We start from the raw sequence: 21,138 nt of genomic DNA, 5'->3' as shown, positions 1-21,138 counted from the left end.
TGGAACACTCCCCTCCCCTCCCCTCCCCTCCCCTCCCCTCCTCTCTTCTTTTTCTTCTTCTGCTTGACCTCAGGTGATCTGCCCTCCTCAGCCTCCCAAAGTGCTGGGATTACAGGTGTGAGCCACCGTGCCTGGTCTGGCACACTTTTCAAACTCGATGTGGGGAACTAGTACTCCTGGGGAACAGGTGGGAAGATTGGAGGGCACCGAGGCAAGGATGGGGGACCCCTTCCCATGGCCCTTCGGCTGGTATAGGGTCTCGGGCCAACTGCCCCAGTAGGGGCTTGCAGGGAGAAGTGGCCTCTCCCAGGGCTGGGTGGGAGATGGAGTCCTCACACTGCACCCTGTCTCCAAGTGACCTCGAAGTGCCACTTGGTGCATCCCACCCCCACGGCATCCTTGCCCTGTCTCCTTTGTCAGGCGTCCTTATCAGATCCCAAACATCTTCACAGGTCCCCTCCATTCAGAGTTTCCTGCTCTTCCTCCCCCAACTAACCCTAACCCTAACCCCCAGCTCAGTCATCTTGACCCTGGAGCCTCTCAGCCCTAGCCAGTTTCTCCCTGTTCCCAGGTGCCCCTGCAGAGAGCTCCCCCACTAGGCCTTTCCTCCCCCAGGTCTCCTGCATGGCACTAAGAATGATGGCAACATCCCCGGCTGGTTAAGAAGACAGAGTAGGATCTGGCCTTGGGCCCTCAGCCCTGCCTCTGCCCCTGGACCCAGTACCCTTACGCCATCCTGTGATCAGGTTCCTGTCAGTCACAGACCAGCAAGTCCTGCCCATCCCTATCCCAGACAAGGCACTTCCCAGCCTGGGGTCTGAGGAGAAATGGGCTCTGGCCTGGAGGGGTGCCACCTGCACCTCTGGGAGCTAAAGGAGGAGGACACCAGCACAGTCCTTCGGTCAAATTCAGAGTTTTGTGGCAAACCATAGAGGTGTTCTCTCAAGCCGGGCCCTGGTGGGGTTGGGGACCTGGGTGTCTTTGTTTCCAGACTCTAGGACAAGCCCAAGGCTGACTCCTGACATGCTGGGTAGCCAGAGGCTCAACGCCAACTGCCAGGAAGGACAGGGCACAACCTCAGACAGTTCCTCTGGGGTCCTGCCCCGTCCTGGGGCGCCATCGGGGGTGGAATTACCATGGAAGCAGGAGGCATGGACAGTGACTGTCAGGGTCCCCAGGGTTACATCTGCACTGTGTGTGGCCAGGAGAGCTGTGGCTTGTGATAGGACAGTACATGGGACTTGGCTGTCTCAGTGCACAAGCAGTGTCATGTCCTTTGCTTGGCTGTCAGGCATGGGGGCAAGGGGCACTTTGTGGACCCACACTGGGTGCAGAGGGCAGGCCCTGGCTGGCATCTGCCTGAACCCAATTATGTTTCTGCCCCTAGGGGCCAGGCACCGTGTCTCATGCCTGTAATCCCAGCACTTTGGGAGGTCGAGGAGGGCGGATCACCTGAGGTCAGGAGTTTGAGACCAGCCTGGCCAATATGGTGAAACCCAGTCTCTACTTTAAAAAAAAAAAAAAAAAAAAAAAAAAGTTGGGCCAGGTGCAGTGGCTCATGCCTGTTATCCTAGCACTTTGGGAGGCAGGTGGATCACCTGAGGTCAAGGGTTTGAAACCATCCTGGCCAACATGGCGAAACCCCATCTTTACTGAAAATAATACAAAATTAGCCAGGCGTGGTGGCGCGTGCCTGTAATCCCAGCTACTTGGGAGGCTGAGGCAGGAAAATTGCTTGAACCTAGGAGGCAGAGGTTGCAGTGAGCCGAAATTGTACCATTGCACTCCAGCCTGGGCAACAAGAGCGAAACTCCGTCTAAAAAAAAAAATTAGGTGTGGTGGCGGACGCCTGTAGTCCCAGCTACTCAGGAGGCTGAGGCAGGAGAGTCACTTGAACCCAGGAGGCGGCGGTTGCAGTGAGCCAAGATCGCGCCACTGCACTCCAGCCTGGGTGACAGAGTGAGACTCTGTCTCAAAAAACAAAACAAAACAAATTAGCCAGGCTTGGTCGTAGGTGCCTGTAGTTTCAGCTACTCGGGAGGCTGAGGCAGGAGAATCACTGGAACCCAGGAGACGGATGTTGCAGTGAGTTGAGGTCACACCACTGCACTCCAGCCTGGGCGACAGAGTGAAGCTCCGTTTCAAAACAACAACAAACAAACAAACGTTTCTGCCTCTAGGAAGCTTTGCCTTGCCACTCCTGGCTCTGTCCTCTACCCCGCCCCATACCGCCACCCAGCAGCTGGGATTCTGCCTTAGCTCTGTGGGGAACCCCACAAAGGACTCTTTCTGCCCCCTACTCACTATCCTCCCTGCACTAGCCCCTCACAGACTCTGCGGTCCATCTGGTGGGGCCCTCTTACCTAAGCCCTCCATGGGCTCCCAATGGCCCCCAGTTCAAAGCCCAAACTCCCTCTCCTGACGTAAGCAGTCCCTTCTTGATCTGACCACGCCCAGGCTTTCCTATTCCTCCTTTCTAGGCATGGTGTGCCTCCTGTTGGTCTGATCTTTATGCTTTTACCCCTGGAAGAGGCCCTGACACCACCTCCTCCAGGAAGCCTTCCCTGATCTCCCTGCACATTTGTCTATTGAGCACTTACCACATTAGTGCAGGCTCCCCCCTGCCTAGTACCTGTCTCCTCTGCTCCACTGGAGACCCTCCTCAGAGCCAGGCACAGGGCAGAGTACCCCACAATATCCCTGGAGGTGTGAGCAGAATGAACGCAACTGGGTCCTGTGCTTCCTGAAGCCCAGCGATTTGGCATGCCTCTCTCTCCTTCAGGGGGGGCTCAGGTTGATTCACCTGGGTGGGAAATCATGCCCTGCCCCCAAACTGAATGCCCTTCTGTCCTCTCCCACCCCCATTCTATGAGACTGTGGGGAGCTCCTGAGGGCGAGGACAGCGTCGCCTTCCCTGAGCATGGTTTTTGGTCCTGGGGCTGGGCACCCACCACTGCTTGCGATTCTCCTCCCAGCCCGCAGGCCAGTCCGTGACTGTGTAAATACACTTTATTTTCCATCTTTCCCGCCTGGGCAACATGTGGAGTGAACAGGCAGTGTGCAAAATGGTGGTGGGCAGTGTAGGGGGCGTGTGGGAGAGCCCCGCGGGTGCCTGCCCCGTCCCCAGGCTTCATAACACTGAAAAGTGGGCAGCTAGGAAGTGGGGACGGAGCAGGGGTCCCCACCCCAGGAAGCGCCAGGGAGATTGCTTGTGACGCTACTCTACTGGAGGCTCCAGGAGCACCGAGGGGGGCAGCCCCAAGGTCATGAGGCCCGGGGGGCTTGGAGGAGGGAGGAAGGGGACTGGGGGGCATCATTGAATTTTGGCACCGTTCTCAGCTCTGATTCAGCAGAGGCCACGGGACCACCAGGAGGAAGTGAGGGGAGGCCGCTCGCTAGGAAGCTCCTACATGGGGGCCTGGCCCTGGCTGAGGGTGGGGCTGGGAACACAGGAAGAAAGGGAAGTAGATGGAAGCTGAGCACCCCCCCAGAGATACCCCTCCATCACTGGCCAGGATAGGGGGTGTGAGTGTCTCCCAGAGGAAGATGTGGGGTGCTGGGGAGAGGGGTCTCTTCACTTCCTCGAAGCTGCTCTGGCCCCAGAGAAGCAGGGAGACTTCCCGCTCGCCACTCACTCCCCAGGTGGCCCTGCACACAGTATGGGGGACTTTGGTTTCTGCTGCAGGGGCCATGGTGCCTGCACCAGGCAGGAGAGGCCGGCCTGGCCATCTGTCCCCAGCGGCCCAACTCCCCTAGAGATGGCCAGGGGTTGGTCAAGGGTCACTTCGTCCCGAGGAGTGTCATGGGGTGCTGATGTCCAGCCCAGAGCTGGTGCTCTCCTTCCTCAGGCCTCAGTTAGCTCCTGGGCGCTTCCCAGCAATGCCGCCCCTGTCCCAGAAGGAACCCTGCTGGGAGGTGGGAGCTGCCTGCTCATTCAGTGCTGGGACCTCTGGGTCATCTGTCTCTTGCCCTCTGCCCTCCTGTTGAGAGCAGTCAGCCCCTCCAGGCACCCCAGAACGCCAGAGGGCCCGGAGGAGTACAGACCAAGATGGGTAAACACTGCTGGGGAGGGAGAGCCTGCCCCGGGGTCCTGAGGAGCCCCAGGCCGGACCCCACCCTCTGCGCTGCCTCGCCGGGCCTCGCTTTGTGGGTGGCCGAGCCACAGAGGGCGCGGAGTTCGTCAAGTGCGGCAGGTGGAGCGCAGAACGCGGACTGCCCGGGCGCCCCCCGCGACTGCGGTCTCCTGACTCCGGGCACGCGGGGCACGGCCTCAGTTGTCCAGGCCCTGGCTGTAGGGCGCGGCAAGCTCATCGGCGTCGCTGTCTGAGCTGCCCTCGCTGTCCTTGGCCGGCCGCTCTAGACGGCGGAAGAAGCGCGCATCACGCGGGGACAGAGGATACAACGCGTCCTGCAGGGCAGCGCCCACGCCTACACCGAGTAGCTCCTCGTCCGACGACGGCAGCGAGTCCTCGTCCAAGTGCCGCGCCAGGCTCAGCCCGTCGAAAGCCAGCGGGTCCTCGAAGGGCGGCGGGCCCTTCAGCAGCCGCACCTGGGGCGGGGGACCGGCGCTGCAGGCGTGGACCGGCCTTCTGCCCCGCCCTCCCAGCCGCATCCTCCGCAAGGCACCGGCGCTCGGCTCGTCCCAGGCCGACGACACCCAGGCCTGTCCCCGGCATCCCCGCGCCGGCTCACCTCGGCCTTCAGCTCCTCGATCTGGTCCTTGAGCTCGCGGATGTACTGCGATGAGTCCGAGTGGTTCAGCTGACCCTGGATTCGGCCCTCCTCCCTCTGCGGGGTGCGCCAGGTCACGCGGGGCCAGTGCCATGGTGGGCCTGGGGTGCGGCCCCGCTCCTGCCCCAGGCCCTGCCCCCGCCCCCGCCGCTCACCTGGATCTCCAGCTCAGCGATGCGCTGCCGCATCTCGGCCACCGCAGCCATGCTGTCCGCCTCCCGCAGTCGCACGGCCATCACCTCCTCCTTACTCTGGGGTCGCGGGATTGGGGGCAAAAGGAGGGAGGGTCAGGGGGCGGGACGCATCAGGGGGCGGGACCGCGGGCAGGGGCGAATCAGGAGGCGGGGCGCGGACGGAGGCGGGTCAGGAGGCGAGACCGCGGGCAGGGGCGGATCAGGAGGCGGGGCGCCGAGGGTGGGGGCGGATCAGGAGGCGGGACCGCGGGCAGGGGGGGGATTAGGGGCGGGGCCTCATGTAGGGTTGCGTCCGGGGCAGGTGCCGCGGGCCGGGAGGGGCCGCGGGGATCTGCACCTTGCACTCGGCCTCGGCCTGCTTGCGGCGGCTTTCGCTGAGCTGCGTCTGCAGTCCCTTGTTCTGTGCCGCCAGGTACTGCAGCTTCTCCTGCAGCGCCGCGCGCTCCGCCTCCACGCGGTTCAGAAGGTTGCGATGGATGTGGTCCTGGGGTAGGGAGGAAGGGAGGACGGAGAACCGTGGCGGTCAGGGCCTAACCCAGGGGCTGGCCACGGGCACCACGCCCCTCCCCCAACGGGCAGGCACCCCGAGTTCACCTGCGTCTCAAGTTCCACCACGCGCTGCCGCAGCTCGCGGCCCTCGGCCAGGGCCTGGGCCTCGCGCAGACGCACGCTCATCAGCTCGTCCTGCAGCTCGCCCACGACCAGCTTCCGTGGGGACTCCTTCCAGCGGCCGCCGCGGGCCAGATGGGCCTGGGGGGTGAAGCCGAGAGGCGGGCGGTCAGCCTCCGCTCAAGAGCCCCGAGGGGACGGCCCTAGGGGCCGCTCTGCCCGCCGGCGCCCACCCGGCCCTCACCTGCCAGGTGTCCGAGAGCTCCTGCAGCTGCAGTTTCAGCTCTCGCGTCGAGGCCACCGCCTGGCCCTCCCGCACCTTGAGCGCCTTCAGCTCCTCCTGCAGCTGCGCCACGTTGTTCTCGTCGGGCAGCGAGCTGTTCCTCTGCGGGGAGAGAGGGATCAGGGCCTGGGGGAGCAGCGCAGCTGCATGGCAGGACAAACGCCCCCAGCCACGTTGCCTCCTGAGCTCTGCCTTGGGCGGCTCAGATGGGGGAGGGCGACCCCCTGGACAAGGCCCACGGGGAGCAGACTCGCCTGTGGAACCGGCTGGAGCTCCTCAGCTGTAAAATGGGTGTGATAACAGCACCTACTCTCACAGGGTGTCCTAGGGCAACCCCCATAAACGCCGTCCTGCACATACTCAGACTCCCCGAGGTCTGAGATCCACCCGCTCAGGGGAATGATCAGGTAGAGAACCAGCCCCAGCAGAAACACCCTGTCTGCCCTCTGGCCCCTAGGCCAGGCCACACCAGGCCAGGCAGTCGCTCTCACTGGGAACAGGCTGAGTGCCAGCCTAGGCCCTGGCCTGGCACCCCAGGGCTCCGTGATGGAGGATTGATGCTCCAGGACCCAAATCCAGCTTTCTAGATGAGGTCCGCACTGACCCGTGTTTGGGTCTAGGGCTGGGACGGATCCAGCAGTGTGTCCTGGAGGCACACTTCCCTGTGAAGTGGAGGGAGGCGGGAGCGGAGCCCAGCTCTTGGCTGGTGATGAGGGCCTGGAAGCAGATGGCCTCTCAGTCCTCCATTTGGGAGGACTCCCAAAATAGTGCAGGCTGGAGGGGTGGGGAGGCTCCTGCTGCATGTGTGAATGGGTCTCTGGGTGCTTTCCTTCCTCTGGGAGCTCCGTGGGAGAGTGGAGTCGATGCCAAGTCAGAGCAGTTGGGGAGGGACCCAGAAGGCCTGGGATGGTGTCTCCATGGGAATGTGTAGGGAGGGAGCCCCAGTGGGCCTGGGCCTTCCTTTCTCTCCTTCCTGTCCCCCTCCCCCATCCCCCTCTCTCCCTCCCTCCCTCCTTCCTGGAACCCGGTACCTGGGGAAACACACACAGGTGGGATGGGGGTATCCAGGAAGCTCATAGAAGCTGCCACGCTGCTGGAGTTTGCCTCATACAGGAGGGTGGGCATGGCCACGTGGGGTTGTGCTGTGTGTGTGCATATGTATGGTTATGTGTGCATGGGGGTGGGGGATTCTGACCTGGGGTCACCCCCAAAGCTTACCCAGGACCCCTCCTATGCCCCAGGGTCCCCCCCGACACCTGCCCGCCTGCTTCCTGTCGCACCTTTTCCATGTCAAGAACCTTGTCCTGCATCTCCCGAAGGGCCCCCAGTGTCTCCGTCTCCCGCAGCCTCGACTGTTCCAGCTCAGTCTCCAGGTGGGACACGAAGTCTTCTGTGAGGCGGGGGTTCTCCTGGGGGAGGCAGAGAGCTGTGTGGGGCCCCAGGCCATGGCTGGGGGATGGGCAGCCTCCATGCCTGCTGGCTTCTGCCCCCCTCCCCAGAGCCCTTCAGCAGGGAGAGGGGCCCAGGTTTGGGGCATCATGGGCTGGACCCCCTGATGCTCAGAGCAGAGGGCCTAGAGGTCCTGGCACCCATGCAGCTGGCCCGGTCCAGCTTCCTTCCTGGAAAGGCTGCACAGAGGGGACATTCTGAAAGGGGACTTGCCTTGGCCTTCGGATGCCCCGAGGGACCCCAGTGACTGTGGTTTTCCAGGGTCACTGGTGAGGGTGGGAGATGGGTTCTTGCTGGGTGGTCACCGTTCCAGCCACATGGTAGGTAAGGCCAGGGGTGGGGGCGAGGCCTGGGGCTGTGCACCTGTCTCTCCACCTTTCTCCTCTGCATCCCACCCTCCATTTCAAAACAGGGGAGGATGGGGAAAGAGTGTTGGTATCAGGCCGGGCGCAGTGGCTCAAGCCTGTAATCCCAGCACTTTGGGAGGCCGAGACGGGCGGATCACAAGGTCAGGAGATCGAGACCATCCTGGCTAACACGGCGAAACCCCGTCTCTACTAAAAACACAAAAAATTAGCCAGGCGAGGTGGCGGTGCCTGTGGTCCCAGCTACTCGGGAGGCTGAGGCAGGAGAATGGCGGGAACCCGGGAGGCGGAGCTTGCAGTGAGCTGAGATCTGGCCACTGCACTCCAGCCTGGGTGACAGAGCGAGACTCTGTCTCAAAAAAAAAAAAAAAAAAAGAAAGAGTGTTGGTATCAACCTCTTGCTCCCTGCCCTGGCTTCTCAGAAGTTCCCCAGTGGGGGAGCCCCCGGAGTGATGGACACTGCCACCTGGACCTGAAAAAGGACATCTGGCCCCTGGGGTGGGAGCCGGGCTCCCTCTCACTGACCCTGTGGCCTGGTAGCGCAGTTCTCTGGGGGACTGCCTCAGCCCTCCCAGCCACCACCCTCTTCCTGTGGGTCTCTGAGATCCATGTGTGACGGTGGCTCTGCCTCAGCCCAGATGGCCTCCAGGCCCCATGTGGGGGCCCTGCCAGGCTGTGGCTCCTCTGGGCCACCTCATCTTGCATGTAGTGGCCTCCCTTTGGGCCTGAGGAGGTGGCCTTGGGCCTCCCCCATCACTGCATCCCCCCCAAGGCCAGAGCTCAGGAGTCTCTCTGACGAGCCTGAAAGGAAGCATCATGCGGTGGGTGGGATGAGCCCAGCCTCAGTTTCCCTAACGTCCATGCTGCCTCACAGCAAGGTGGGACGAGATTGCTCGCAGACTCTGAGGGCCACAACACCAGCATCATACCGACGGGGTTCACGGGGACAAGTGAGAAACAGTGAAACTGCCCTTCCCCTCCCCAGGAGCAGGAGATCAACTAGAATCCCCCGGCCAAGGCTTGAGCTGTAGTCTCTGGGCCTGGGGGTGGAGGGGGCACCTCTGTATTGGATGGCTCTTCTTTCTTTTTTTTTTTTTTTTTTTTTTTTTGAGACGGAGTCTCGCTCTGTCGCCCAGGCTGGAGTGCAGTGGCGCGATCTCGGCTCACTGCAAGCTCCGCCTCCCGGGTTCACGCCATTCTCCTGCCTCAGCCTCCCAAGTAGCTGGGACTACAGGCGCCCACAACCGCGCCCGGCTAATTTTTTGTATTTTTAGTAGAGACGGGGTTTCACCGTGGTCTCGATCTCCTGACCTTGTGATCCGCCCGCCTCGGCCTCCCAAAGGCTCTTCTTTCTTAAGCACTCCATGGTTTCTCCAACCCACACCCCACCGCCAGGCCCTGCTGGGTCAGGCCAGGATGGCAGTGGGGCCTACAGCATCGCTCCCTGCCCTCTGGGGCATATGTCCCGGTGGCCTGCGGGGCTTAGGGCTGCAGCCACTGGTGGTCTCTGCAATCAGGAAGCCCGACTGCTAGGTGCAGCTGCAATTAAGTTTTTTTTTTTTTTTTTTTTTCTTTTTTTTGAGGTGGAGTCTTGCTCTGTCACCCAGGCTGGAGTGCAGTGGCGCCGTCTTGGCTCACTGCAACCTCCGCCTCCTGGCTTCAAGTGATTCTCCCGCCTCAGCCTCCTGAGTAGCTAGGACTACAGGCGCATGCCACCACACCCGGCTAATTTTTGTATTTTTAGTAGAGATGAGGTTTCATCATGTTGGCCAGGCTGGTCTCCAACTCCTGACCTCAGGTGATCTGCCCACCTCAGCCTCCCAAAGTGCTGAGATTACAGCTGTGAGCCACTGTGCCAGGTCGCAGTTAGGTTCTAAAAGCTTTCAGAAGAAGCAGATTTTTTGGGGGGGGGGGCCAGCTCATGGGCCTGCCCATGATGGGATCCAAAGTTCATGGCCCACAAGACACTCAGGGTGCCTGCCCCCTCAGCCCCACCCTGCCGGCTCAGAGCTCCCCAAACAGTCCTGGACTGCCCTGCTCCCATTCTTCATGGCTGGCCCCCTGGGGACACCCAACAATTCTTCAGACTCTGGGGAGAGGCAAGGGCCTCGGTAAGCAGTCATAGCCCTGTCTGCTGCCTGTGACATGGAGGGAACCTTGCAGGGATAGCCCGATCTTCAGAGGTCTCCCTGCTGAGGCTGGGGGGTTGGGAAGTCAGACACTGCAGACACCCTACGAGGTGGCAAGAAATGGGAATCAGGATGTCCCAGAATGTGGAGTTGCTGGGGGAGAATCTGCGCTTGTCTCTGGGTTCCCCTTACCCCAGAAAGGAACAGGAGGGCCAGGCGCTGAGGCCCGCAGATCTGAGCCCTGAAAGAAAACTGTGGGGCGGGGGCGTGGGGCGTGGCCCCGCTCAGCAGCCCCGCACACCCCGCCTGTACCTGCTGCTCCTGCAGCTGCCGGATGGTGCTCTGTGCCTTCTGCAGGTCCTCGGCCGCCGAGCTACACTGCTGCCGCACCACCGCCAGCTCCCGCTTGATGACGTAGTTCTCTTCTGCCTCCTGCGCCCGTGTCACTTGCCCCTGGGCACAGCAAGGATGGGGGCGGGGAGGGGGAGGCCGTGACCCTCGGCTCCCACCCAGGGCCCTGCCTCCCGCCACAGGGGGAGGCCCAGAGAGTGGAGGTGGGTGGAAGTGAGGTGGGGGGCCTCCCGTACTCAGAGCCTGGGATGGGCGTCCCACTGGGCCTGGGGACGTGGGTGGGTGACAGGCAGGAATAGGATACCTGGAGGAGCCTGGGAGGAACAGAGCTAGCCCTGGGCTTGGAAAGCTCAATCTCCTTCCCCACTCTGGCTCTCGGTCTCCGCCCCAGTTGGGGTCCTTATCCAGGGGCACAGCGAGGCCACCTGTGCCTATTCGTGCCAGACTCTGCCAGTGAGGGTGAGGATCTGGGGACAGCCAAGGCCCCAGCAGGACAGGACTGGACTCCCAGGGGGCATCTTCTCCAGTCCTGGGCTCTGGGGCCTCCACCTGCCTGGGGCTAAGACCCCCTTCTTTTCCCCCACCTCATCTTCGTCCACTACCCAACTTGGGCCCCCCATTCCAGGCTCAAAGCCACCAGGTGGCGGGTGGCAGCTTCCAGATAAAGCCATTCAAGATGAGGTGGCAGCAGGAGCAGGTGAGCTAGAGAAGATGGTAGCAGGCATTGCAGGTAGGAGCAGAGAGGAGCAGCGTGAGGGCCGGGGCGCATGTGTGCATATGTGTGTGTGCGTGTGTTGTGCGTGTGTGTGTGCATGTGTGTGCGTGTGTTGTGCGCGTGTGCGTGTGCGTGCGCGTGTGTGCGCGTGTGTGTACGCGTGTTGTGCGTGTGTTGTGCATGTGTGTGCACGTGTGTTGTGCGTGTGTTGTGCGTGTGTGCGTGTTGTGTGTGCGTGTTGTGCGTGTGTGCGTGTGTGTGCGTGCGTGTGCGTGTGTGCGTGTGTGTGCATGTGTGTGTTGTGCATGTGTGTGTGCACGTGTGTTGTGCGTGTGTGCATGTGTGTATGCGTTGTGCGTGTGTGTGTGACCGCAGCACTGCACACACCAGGGCCTTATGTAAATATGCTTTTAGGTTCCCCAGCCCTCCTGGGTCCCCACCCTGTGTCGCCTGGAGTAAGCTTTCTGTACATGCGTGTAGACATTCACACCCAAACGCACTCACAGACAGCCCCTGAACACACACACTTCTCCCCACTTCACATGCCCCGCCCACCGGGAAGCCTCTGTGCCCCCCAGAAGCGGTCCCCAGCTGCCCCATGCATGGCGCCAGGCCTGCCCGCAGAATGGCAGGGAAGAGGCGGTTACTGGCTGTCGTGTGCAGGGTGCAGGGAAGGGGCCAGGAAGGAATCCGGAGAGGGGATAAAAAGCTACAGTACCTGGATTAACCTATCAGCCAGAGCAGCGCTCTCCTACCCGGCGAAGGGGATTCCCAGCGACAGGGGGAGGAGGCAGAGCGGAAGGCGCGGGGACAGGAGAGGGGAGACAGACAAGAACCACTTGTCACTAACGCAGTGGACTATCTCTAGAAGCGGGGGAGAGAGGAGGGAAGACCAGAGAACCAGCAGGAGAGGACCCGGAGGAAGAACAAAGCTAGAGCCAGTTCCGTCCTGGAGAGGGATTCGGTGTGCGTGGGGAGGTCGGGGGTGCCCGCGGCTGCGGGGGAGGCCGCAGGGCTGGGAAACCCACTGTCTCACTCTCCACGGCCAGCCAGGCTGCGGCTGGTTGCAAAACTGTGGGCTGGGAGGGGCGGAGAGAATTTCGGCTTTGTGCAGACCTCCCGGATAGTGGGAGAGGAGTGGGGTGCGTTTTAATTTTAAGGCAGAACAAGGCTTTGGGGTGAGGGCAGTCAAATACGGTTGCCGACCCACTTCCTGTGGCCAGTAGAGGGTCAAGTAAGGACGAATGAGGAGCAGGAAGTGGGGGCTTCCGGGGCTGGGGCTCAGTGAGCCCCCGATTCCACCCCCATAACATGTTGGGGAGCAGAATCCGGGCTGTGGCTCCCCACCATGGCGCCACGCTTCTCCTCCACTGCGTTTCCTTTCCTTTCTTTTGAGGGCGAGACTTCCAAATTACAGGGTGCGGTGCCTTGTGGCCCAATTACGGGCTCATCCACCAAAGCGGCAGTTCTCCCTCCTCCTCACCCCTCCCCGTCCGCGCAGCCGGGGAGGGTGCGGAACACAAATGTATTCCCGTGGCCGCAGGCCACTGGGTTGTAACTCGCCCCTACTCCAGGATTAATCACAATACGAGTCGCCCCCAGTTCTACGGCACTCCAAATCGGGTTCAGGTCGGGTCCTGGGGCAGGAGGGTAGGGCTGCTTAGTCCTCCAGAGAGGAAAAGACTTGGAGGAGTCGGTCCCAGGTTGGCGGCCACGCCCCGCATGGTGGACAACGCCCCATGGCGACCAGGTCCCCACGGTGGCCACGCCCCTCACCTTCTCCAGGGTTTCAATCCGCTGTTTCAGGAGCCGGTTCTCCGTCCGAAGCCTCTATGGGGGTGGGGGGAGATCACGTCATAGGCCGCCCCCCACGCCTGTCTACACACACCCCTCATTCAACCCACCGCGGGGTCAGTCCCCTTAGGGCCAGGCCACTTTTCCGGGCAGGGTGTAGCCAGCATATTACGTTCAGCGATTTCAGAAAACAGGGCCAATTCCTGTCCAGACTGGTTTTATTACAAAATAAATAAATAAATAAAGTTTTAAAAGAAACCTGGGTTCAGTAAAAATAACGTGAGTCCCTTCGTGGCCATGTGTGTGTTTGGGGGCCAGTCAGTACCCACAACCGCTCAGAAGACTCCATCCCACACGTGGGTCAGTCTGCCCAGGGTTGTGGGGGAATCAGTGGGGGAAGCAGCTGTGGAGTAGCCCCCACCCACCCCTCGCTGCTTTGCCTCAAGCACCCGGGTTCAATTCCGGGGGCAGGCTCCTCTTTGAGTCTGGGTCCAGCCTGCTGATCACGCATCCTTCCTCGACAACTACATTCCCGTGACTTGCCGAGAGCAACCTGTTCCCAGTGGTTTTTGCCTGTTCCCTGGCTGGGGTTTAGAAGATGTTTCCCTTGCTCTTGCCTTCCATTCTGTGCTGATGGATTTTGGCTAGATAGTTGCAGTTTTAGGCCAGGTGCAGTGGCTCACGCCTGTAATCTCAGCACTTTGGGAGGCTGAGGCAGGCAGATCACCTGAGGTCAGGAGTTCGAGATCAGCCTCTACTAAAAACCCAAAAATTAGCCAGGAGTGGTGGCGCGTGCCTGTAATCCCAGCTATTGGGGAGGCTGAGGCAAGAGAATCACTTGAACTTGGGAGGTGGGGGTTGCAGTAAGCTGAGATCACATCACTGCACTGCAGCCTGGGTGACAGAGCAAGACTCCATCACCGCCCCCCCCCAAAAAAAGAAAAAGATATTTGCACTTTAGGTTCCCCAGGACCCTTTGGGGAGCAGGTGAAATTTGCAAACGAGTTGAATCTCAACTGTACCTGCGCCCCCTTGCTTGATATGAAGGTGGTACAGAAATTGTTTGGATTGGCAGGTGAGTGAGGGTCCTGCCACACTGCAGGTCACACAGAATATTTCCTGGGTTTCTTCTGGGGAGAAAAGGTGATGGAAACACCTAGAACATTCCCAGGAAGCAAATGCAGTCAGACAGAACCGCAGACTTGACAGCCATGGATGCATGTCATGTGGGGAAACTGAGTCAGAGGGGGGCAGGGCATTGCTCTAGTTCCTCAGTTCGGCTGGGTCAGAATTATTTCAGGCACAGGTCTCTGGTCCTCATAGCAATCTGGAGCCCCGATCCCTGGCCCCTGGGTTTCCCTGTCATCTCTCTGGCTTCAACCCATTATAGCACCAAGCACAGCCATCCTTGCAGGAGCTGGGCGTGCCTTTTGTATTTATTTCTATATTTTTGTAGAGACGGGGTATTGCTATGTTGCCCAGACTGGTCTCCAACTCCTGGCCTCAAGCCACCCTCCCACCTTGGCCTCCCAAAATGTTGGGATTACAGGTGTGAGCCACTGTGCCTGCTGGAGCTGGATTTCGGTCCTTGTCTGTTGGACTCCAGTGTTAGCCACTGTGTGGCTCTGCCCCTGAACAGCATGGAGCCAGGCTGTGTTGGGTTTGTGTGTGTCCATTCCTATCACTGGGGCGTCCTCAGTCTCAGCTGTGACTTTGGCACACAGCAGGTGCTCAATAAATGGTTTTTTTTCTTTCTTTTTTTTTTGAGATGGAGTCTTGCTCTGTCACCTAGGCTGGAGTGCAGTGGCGCAATCTAGGCTCACTGCAACCTCCACCTCCCAGGTTCACACCATTCTCCTGCCTCAGCCTCCCGAGTAGCCGGGATTACAGGTGTGCGCCACCACGCCCGGCTAATTTTTGTATTTTTAATAGAGATGGGTTTCACCGTATTAGTCAGGCTGGTCTTGAACTCCTGACCCCCAGAGATCCACCTGCCTCCCCCTCCCAAAGTGCTGGGATTACATGCATGAGCCATCGCACCCGGCAATAAATGCTTGTTGAGTAAATAACTAAAATCACGTGAAAAGGGAATAACGCGCAAGGAAGGAGAGAGCAGCTTTGCACACTCAGGGAACCCCCTGACCTGGTAGGGCTGGCGGGCCAGGTGCCCCAGGAACCAGGGGCCCCAGGTAAGTGCCCACGCCCTGCCCTACACACCCTGGTGTCTGGGCCCTGCGTGCTCCATCTTTCCCCATAAGGCGGTCCCCTGGGGGGGTCCTCCACTGCAACCTTCTTGAAATTCCTCCAGCCCCCAAGGCACGCTGCTGCCCTGGGCCTGTAGCCCTGCACACCCTGGGCCCGGAGCCGCTGCCCAGGTCAGCCTTGCCCACCGCGCACATCCTTGTCCAGAGCATTTAGAGTCCACACTCTAGTTCAGTGGTTTATTGATTGCTTCCCCATGACTCTGGACGGCCCAGCAGGGCAGGGACCTTGACAGTCTTGGTTACCGCGGCATCAGGCGGGGGAGGCGCTCACAGCTGGCCTAACAGGTGAAGGACGGCGCAGGTAGGCCGAGGCCTGTCCGCCAAGGACGGCCGAGTCCGCCTGTGCGCTGGGAAGGCCCGCCCCCTAGCGGCCGATCTTAAAGTACGGAGGGCAGCCCCCAAGGGCCTCCCATCCCTGTCCCTGTCCCCGCCCCCCGGGCCCCTGGACTCACTTTGATCTCGATCTGCTCCTCCATCTCCTTGCTCTTCATGGCTGCGTACTCCTTCTCCAGCCTGCAGAGCGGGAGGGCCCCATGGTTACTGTCATGCCCTCGGGGGTCCTCCCTTCCCACCAGCACCCTGGTTGCCCAGCAGGCACCGACCTCTTCATCTTCTTGGGGTTGTACTTGACCTGGTAGGCTTTGAGGACCAGCTTGTCCGGGCAGCTGTCGAACTGGTGGGGGATCACTCTCTGGAAGTACTGTGGGGACACAGCCGGTCACCAGGTCACCAAGATGCAGGCCCTGACCACTGGGGACCGCCCGAGCCCTACTGCCCTGGAGGGGGGCAGGAACCAGTCTGCCCAGGATGTCGCCATGTCCTCAACGCCATGTCCTCAGTGTTTGAGGAGCACCGGGAAGACTGAGTGTGAGGGGAGGGAATGGGGGGCTGCCTGCAGCCAAAGCCTTAGTTTCCAGAAGAAAAGCAGGCAGATGCTGGATGTGGTGGCTCACGCCTATAATCCCAAAGGTTTGAGAGGCTGAGGTGGGGGAAATCGCCTGAGCCCAGGAGTTTGAGACCAGTGTGGGCAACATGGTGAGACTCCATCTCTTAAAAAAAAAAAAAAGAAAAGAAAAAATTTGCTGGGCGTGGTGGTGTGCACCTGTGGTTCCAGCTACTCAGCAGGCTGAGGCAGGAGGATTGCTTGAGCCCAGGAGGTGGAGGCTGCAGGGAGCTAGGACTGCACCACTGCACTCCTAGAGCAACTCCTAGGCCACAGAGCAACTCCAACTTTAAAAAAAAAAGAAAGAAAGAAAGAAGAAAAAGGAAAAGAGAAAAGCAGGCCAAGGAGGCTCTCCTGGGAGTGAAGGCTGAGGGTCGGGGGGTCTGACACAGGGGACCTTCGTGGGGGAAGGAGGACGGGCATGCTGGGGGCCTTGGGCCTGTGCAAAGGGTTAAGGTAAGCGGGTGGGGGACACGGCTCCCACACCCGGCCCAGCTGGCCCCCTCTGGCAGCTGTGGACAATGCCTGCCCGTGTTCACGGACACAACCGTGGCCTTTGTGCATTCTTCCCTGAAGCACCAGCTGGAGGACGCTGGGAGGAGGCAGGGGCCTGCACAGCAGAGAAGTGGCGGTGGGAGGCAGGCTGGCCAGCAGCAGGGCCTCCAGGCAGGCCAGGCCGAGGCGGGGCGAGGCGTGAGGCTGCCTAGACCCCTGCACTCCCTCTTGTGCCCTCACCAGGCTGGGGGGCAGCGTGGGGATGCCCTCATGGTCAGCCAGACTCATGATCTGCCATCAGGCTTCGGGGAACCTGCAGGGTTGGGGCAGGAGGTGGGCAGTGGGGCTCCCAGGGCTCAGCCTCCTCAGGGAGACCTCAGGGGAACAGAGTGGATGGAAACAGATCAGGGAGGTCAGGCACGCCACCTTCCACCCTCGAAGCCAGGCCCTCTCTGTCACTTGCGAGGGCATCCTGTGACTCGGAGCCCCTGGATGGGGGCAGCCCCGCCGGCCCTGGCCCTCCTGGCCCACCTGGGACATCCCCTCCATGTCCAGCTGCATCAGCTCCGCCTGGTTCACCTGCAGCAGGGCGAGGCCCACTCGGAACACGATCTCCAGCCCCTGCAAAGGCAGCAAAGGCAGTGGGAGGAGGAGGGCAGGGAGGCTCCTGTTCCAGCCACCCCCAAGGGGCTCTTTCCCTCCCCAGGCACCGTCGGTCCTCACCTCATACATGAAGATGTCGAAGACCCGGGTGGCGACGGGGAGTGGGAAGGTGGTCAGGAACAGTGTGAGGAACCAGGAGGAGGCGTACATGGATGTGTGGAAGCTTTGGGAGCGGAAGTGGGTGTTGAGGTCTGGGAGCTGCTCCTGCAGGGGTGGGAGGCCAGGTGGGCACAGTGAGGGGGACACCCTCCCACCGGGGGGTGCTGGGCCTCAGTGTCCCTGCCTCCAGGGAGCCTTCCTGGACCTGTGCTGGGCAGCCCGAGGCTCCCTTCCTGGTGTGCCCTCAGCAATCTGTCTGGGGGAGGCCGAAGCACCCCAGAGCTTTGAGCAGCATGGGGTGGGGACAAGCAGGGATGGCAAGAGCTGCAGCCGCCTGTGTGTGTTGGGGGCCCACCCTGGGTAGGCAATGAGCTTGTGGCAGCTCATGGGGTCCTCACGACAGCCTGAGAGGGTGTGTCTGAGGCTGGGGGAGTTGGATCACTCCTCACAGACACCCTGAGAGCCAGAGGTGGAGCATGGGCAGGTGAAAGCCCCTGGCCCTGGGGGGAGCTCCCCCTCACCTTGTTACATGAACTGCCAGTCGCTGTACTTCCCTCGGCCCCCAGCATAAAGCTTTGTGCAAGCTGTGTTGGATTGGCCTGAACTCTAGACTGCCGGAGAGTGGCAGATGGCTGGGGAAACTGAGGCTGGAGAAGGCATTAGGATCCCGGGCTTCCTCCCAGTGCTGGGGGCTCTCTGCACCCTGAGTTTGCAAGCTTGGCTGTGGTTGGGCTCTGCTACCCAGCCTGGGGTGGGGTGGCACCTTCTCTGCAGCCCAGGCCTCCTGCATGTGGCACTACCAGGTCCCCTTAGGCTACAGCACTGCCCATGCTCCAGGCCCAGGGAGTGGGGCTGTCACATCCAGGGATGACTGCACAGCCCCACCTGCCATGGCAGCGGAGGCAGGCCGGTGTGTGTGTGTGCACGCGGATGTGTATATGTCCGCGCACAGCCTTGGCGGCTCTGTCTGCCAGCCAGGAGCAGGCCCTGCGGGGGCTGCTATTTATAAACAGACGTCTGTGGCTCTCTGGTAATCAGGCAGGCAGACAACACTCTCCCTCCTTCCACCACACTCTGGAGCAGACAGGGAGGTGGCCGCGGCTCTGCCCGATGTGAGCCTGCCCCACCCCTCTGCCTCAGCAGCCCTGGGAGCCCCCCTTCAGTGGCGGCCCTCCTGTCCCTCCAAGCATCCTTCAGGGCAGTGAGGCATGGGGAGAGGAGTGCCTTTTGGAGTTGGAACATCCAGGTGTGATTTCACAGCTTAGAATTTTCAGTCCAAGAGATGCCCGGGTACGGCCCAGGGTGCCAGCCCTGCCCTCCTGTAGTTCTGCTCCCCCGTGACCCTGCCCACCTGTGGCCCTGCCCACCTGTGGCCCTGCTCATCTGTGGCCCTACTCATCTGTGGCCCTGCCCACTTGTGGCCTTGCCCTCCTGCAGCCCTGCTCATCTGTGGCCCTGCCCTCCTGCAGCCCTGCCCACCTGTGGCCCTGCTCCCCTGCGGCCCTGCCCACATCTGACCCTGCTCACCTGCGGCCCTGCCCACCTATGGCCCTGCTCACCTGTGGCCCTGCCCTCCTGCAGCCCTGCCCACCTGTGGCCCTGCTCCCCTGCGGCCCTGCCCACCTCTGACCCTGCTCACCTGCGGCCCTGCCCACCTATGGCCCTGCTCACCTGTGGCCCTGCCCTCCTGCAGCCCTGCCCACCTGTGGCCCTGCTCACCTGCAGCATGTACTCGAACTGATAGATGCAGAGCCCAAGCTCAGCCATGCTGGGCTTGAAGAGCTCCCGCAGCCGGTACTCCTGCATCAGCCGCACGAACACACAGAAGGCCTCCTCTTCGGGCATCTGGGGGGATGGGCAGGTGGGAGGGCTCAGGGCAGTGGGGAGGAGCGTCTCGCTGCTCATCAGTGCCCTGGGGTAAGGGGCCTGTGTCCACGTTGGTATCTGGCTCCCTAGATCCTCACAACACACTGCTGGTCCCTGTGTCCCCACTGGCTGTTTTACTGATGGAAAACCTGAGGCTGAGGTCACCTGTCAAGGGCCACTTGGCGGGAAACAGGGGAGCTGGACTTGAACCCAGGGCTGGCCACTGCCAGCACCCACCTGGTTAGGACACCTCCTGTCCACTCCCAGCTGCGTCCTCTCTCCCTGTCCTAAGCCCCCCAGTTTCTCTGGAGGAGAGCCCCAAGGCCCATAAACACCACGCTGGATGGCCTAAGTCCCCAGTCTGAGGTTCCTGTCCAACCCTGAGAGGCGGCAGAGAGAGACAGCCTGTCCCTCCAAACCCTGTCTCTGTCCTGGATGGCACGGCAGACAGGACCCAACCAGACAGGTGCCACTCACTGGGCCTTGGCCTGGGGATTGGCAGAGATCACGGGTGTGGATAGAGAGGGAGGATCTGCCCCAGCAGGACGCTGGGGGGAGGACACGCCACTTCTGTTCATCTCTTGGAGGCCAAGCCCAGCGTGGGCTGTTGTCTGGCAGGATCTCAGCCACCCCCCAGCAACCTACCTGCATGAGGAGCAGGCCCACGATGAAGGCGCTTCCCTGGCAGTAGCCCACCTCCCGGTCCACCAGCGAGTATGCCTGGAAGAGAGCGAGTCCTCAGGGCAGGGTCCCGCCGTCCAGCACAGCCGGTGAACTGGGGAACTGCTCCTTCCTTTGGGACTGAGGGAGTGGGGAGCCCTGGGCCTCACCTTCATGACATTGAAGAGGACCTCCTGGCCCAGGCTGTCCTGGCCCTTGAAGAACTCGTGTTCTGGGTAGGTGCGGGCAATGTCCCTGCGGATCAGCTTCTCGCACGGCGAGGACATCTTTAGCAGCTCAGAGTACTGGTTCTTGACTGGCATGTCCGTGGCGCTGCATAGGAGCTGCCACACGATGGCCCGGAAGTGGTGTGGGATGCCCTTGCGGATCAGCTCCTGGCCACGGGAGTGGGAAGCCGGGGCTGGACTCGGTCTCAGTGCAGCCTCCCCGTGGCCACCCAGCCCGGCTCCTCAGGCGTGGCTCGTTCAGGCCTCGAGTATGGCACAGAACTCATGGTCCCCAATCCTTTTTTTTACCCCCTTTTTTTAGAGACAGGGTCTTACTCTGTCACCCAGGCTGGAGTGCACTGGTGTGAACATAGCTCACTGCAGCCTTGAACTCCTGGGCTCAAGCGATCCTCCTGCCTCAGCTTCCTGAGTAGCTGGGACTACAGGTGTGCACCACCATGCCTGGCTAGTTTTTAAACCTTTTTTTTTTTTTTTTTTTTTGAGATGGAGTCTCACTCTGTTGCCCAGGCTGGAGTGCAGTGGCGTGATCTTGGCTCACTGTTACCTCTTTCCTCCCAGGTTCAAGTGATTCTCCTGCCTTAGCCTCCCAAGTAGCTGGGATTACAGGTGCCCACCACCACGCCCGGCTAATTTTTTGTATTTTTAGTAGAGACGGGGTTTCGCCACGTTGGCCAGGCTGGTCTTCAACTCCTGACCTCAGGTGATCCACCTGCCTCAACCTCCCAACGTACTGGGATTACAGTCGTGAGCCACTGTGCCCCCATTCTTCGTGGGCACTACAGGGCAGCAAGCACATGGGCACCTGAGGTGCAGGGCCTGTCCAGCACCACCCTCACTCACTCTCTCCTGTCCCTGTGCCCTGGCAGGACACTCTGAAAGTGCCTGCACATCTCCACTGCTGCCACTGTGCCCAGGCTGAGGCCCCACAGACCCTGGCGCTGCCCGGTGGCTGAGTGACCACACCACCCGCTCACGCCGTCGGCCCTGCCCCGCTTGCCTGGCCGTCCCCCACCTTGAGCAGCTTCTCCTTCCTGCGCCGCCACTCCTCCCACTCATTGGCGATCCGGCCCCACAGGATCCACGTGTCCTCCTCCAGGTGGCTCAGGTTGGAGGAGGCCGAGGAGCTGGACACCAGTGAGGAGCCACTGTTCCGCCGCGAGCCATTCATGGAGCGCATGGACTTAGAGTCGGCCTCCAGGAGCCTGGACAGGAAGGGCCAGCGGAGGGGCACCAGTGACTCCCTAGGGACAGGGATCCTTGGGGAACCCAACCCATCCTCC

The 21,138-nt window shown here is 61.2% G+C and overlaps 1 protein-coding gene across 6 annotated transcripts in view; it reads right to left on the bottom strand.

Moving 5' to 3' along the window:
• Positions 1-2,991: 2,991 nt before the first annotated feature.
• EVI5L (ecotropic viral integration site 5 like) overlaps positions 2,992-21,138 on the bottom strand; it is a 33,731-nt gene continuing 15,584 nt past the window's right edge. For 2 of the 6 annotated variants that reach the window (XM_015122706.3, XM_015122707.3), the window contains exons 3-20: positions 20,871-21,060; positions 19,781-20,005; positions 19,596-19,670; positions 18,804-18,929; positions 17,046-17,189; positions 16,854-16,943; positions 15,487-15,584; positions 15,337-15,397; positions 12,603-12,656; positions 11,545-11,577; positions 10,073-10,213; positions 7,098-7,226; positions 5,779-5,919; positions 5,520-5,675; positions 5,263-5,409; positions 4,887-4,982; positions 4,693-4,788; positions 2,992-4,549 (exon numbers count right to left, since the gene is read on the bottom strand). In XM_015122706.3, coding sequence (XP_014978192.1) covers positions 4,271-4,549; positions 4,693-4,788; positions 4,887-4,982; positions 5,263-5,409; positions 5,520-5,675; positions 5,779-5,919; positions 7,098-7,226; positions 10,073-10,213; positions 11,545-11,577; positions 12,603-12,656; positions 15,337-15,397; positions 15,487-15,584; positions 16,854-16,943; positions 17,046-17,189; positions 18,804-18,929; positions 19,596-19,670; positions 19,781-20,005; positions 20,871-21,060 — 2,281 coding nt within the window. In that variant the 3' untranslated portion in view covers positions 2,992-4,270. Of the gene's footprint in view, positions 4,550-4,692; positions 4,789-4,886; positions 4,983-5,262; positions 5,410-5,519; positions 5,676-5,778; positions 5,920-7,097; positions 7,227-10,072; positions 10,214-11,544; positions 11,578-12,584; positions 12,657-15,336; positions 15,398-15,486; positions 15,585-16,853; positions 16,944-17,045; positions 17,190-18,803; positions 18,930-19,595; positions 19,671-19,780; positions 20,006-20,870; positions 21,061-21,138 lie in introns of all 6 variants that reach the window. The other 4 variants (XM_077979824.1, XM_077979825.1, XM_015122708.3 and 1 more) reach the window with 2 other exon arrangements.

The sequence above is a fragment of the Macaca mulatta genome, chromosome 19 (genome assembly GCF_049350105.2).
Source record: "Macaca mulatta isolate MMU2019108-1 chromosome 19, T2T-MMU8v2.0, whole genome shotgun sequence".
Lineage (NCBI taxonomy): Eukaryota > Metazoa > Chordata > Mammalia > Primates > Cercopithecidae > Macaca > Macaca mulatta.
This window is presented reverse-complemented; position numbering and strand designations above follow the sequence as displayed.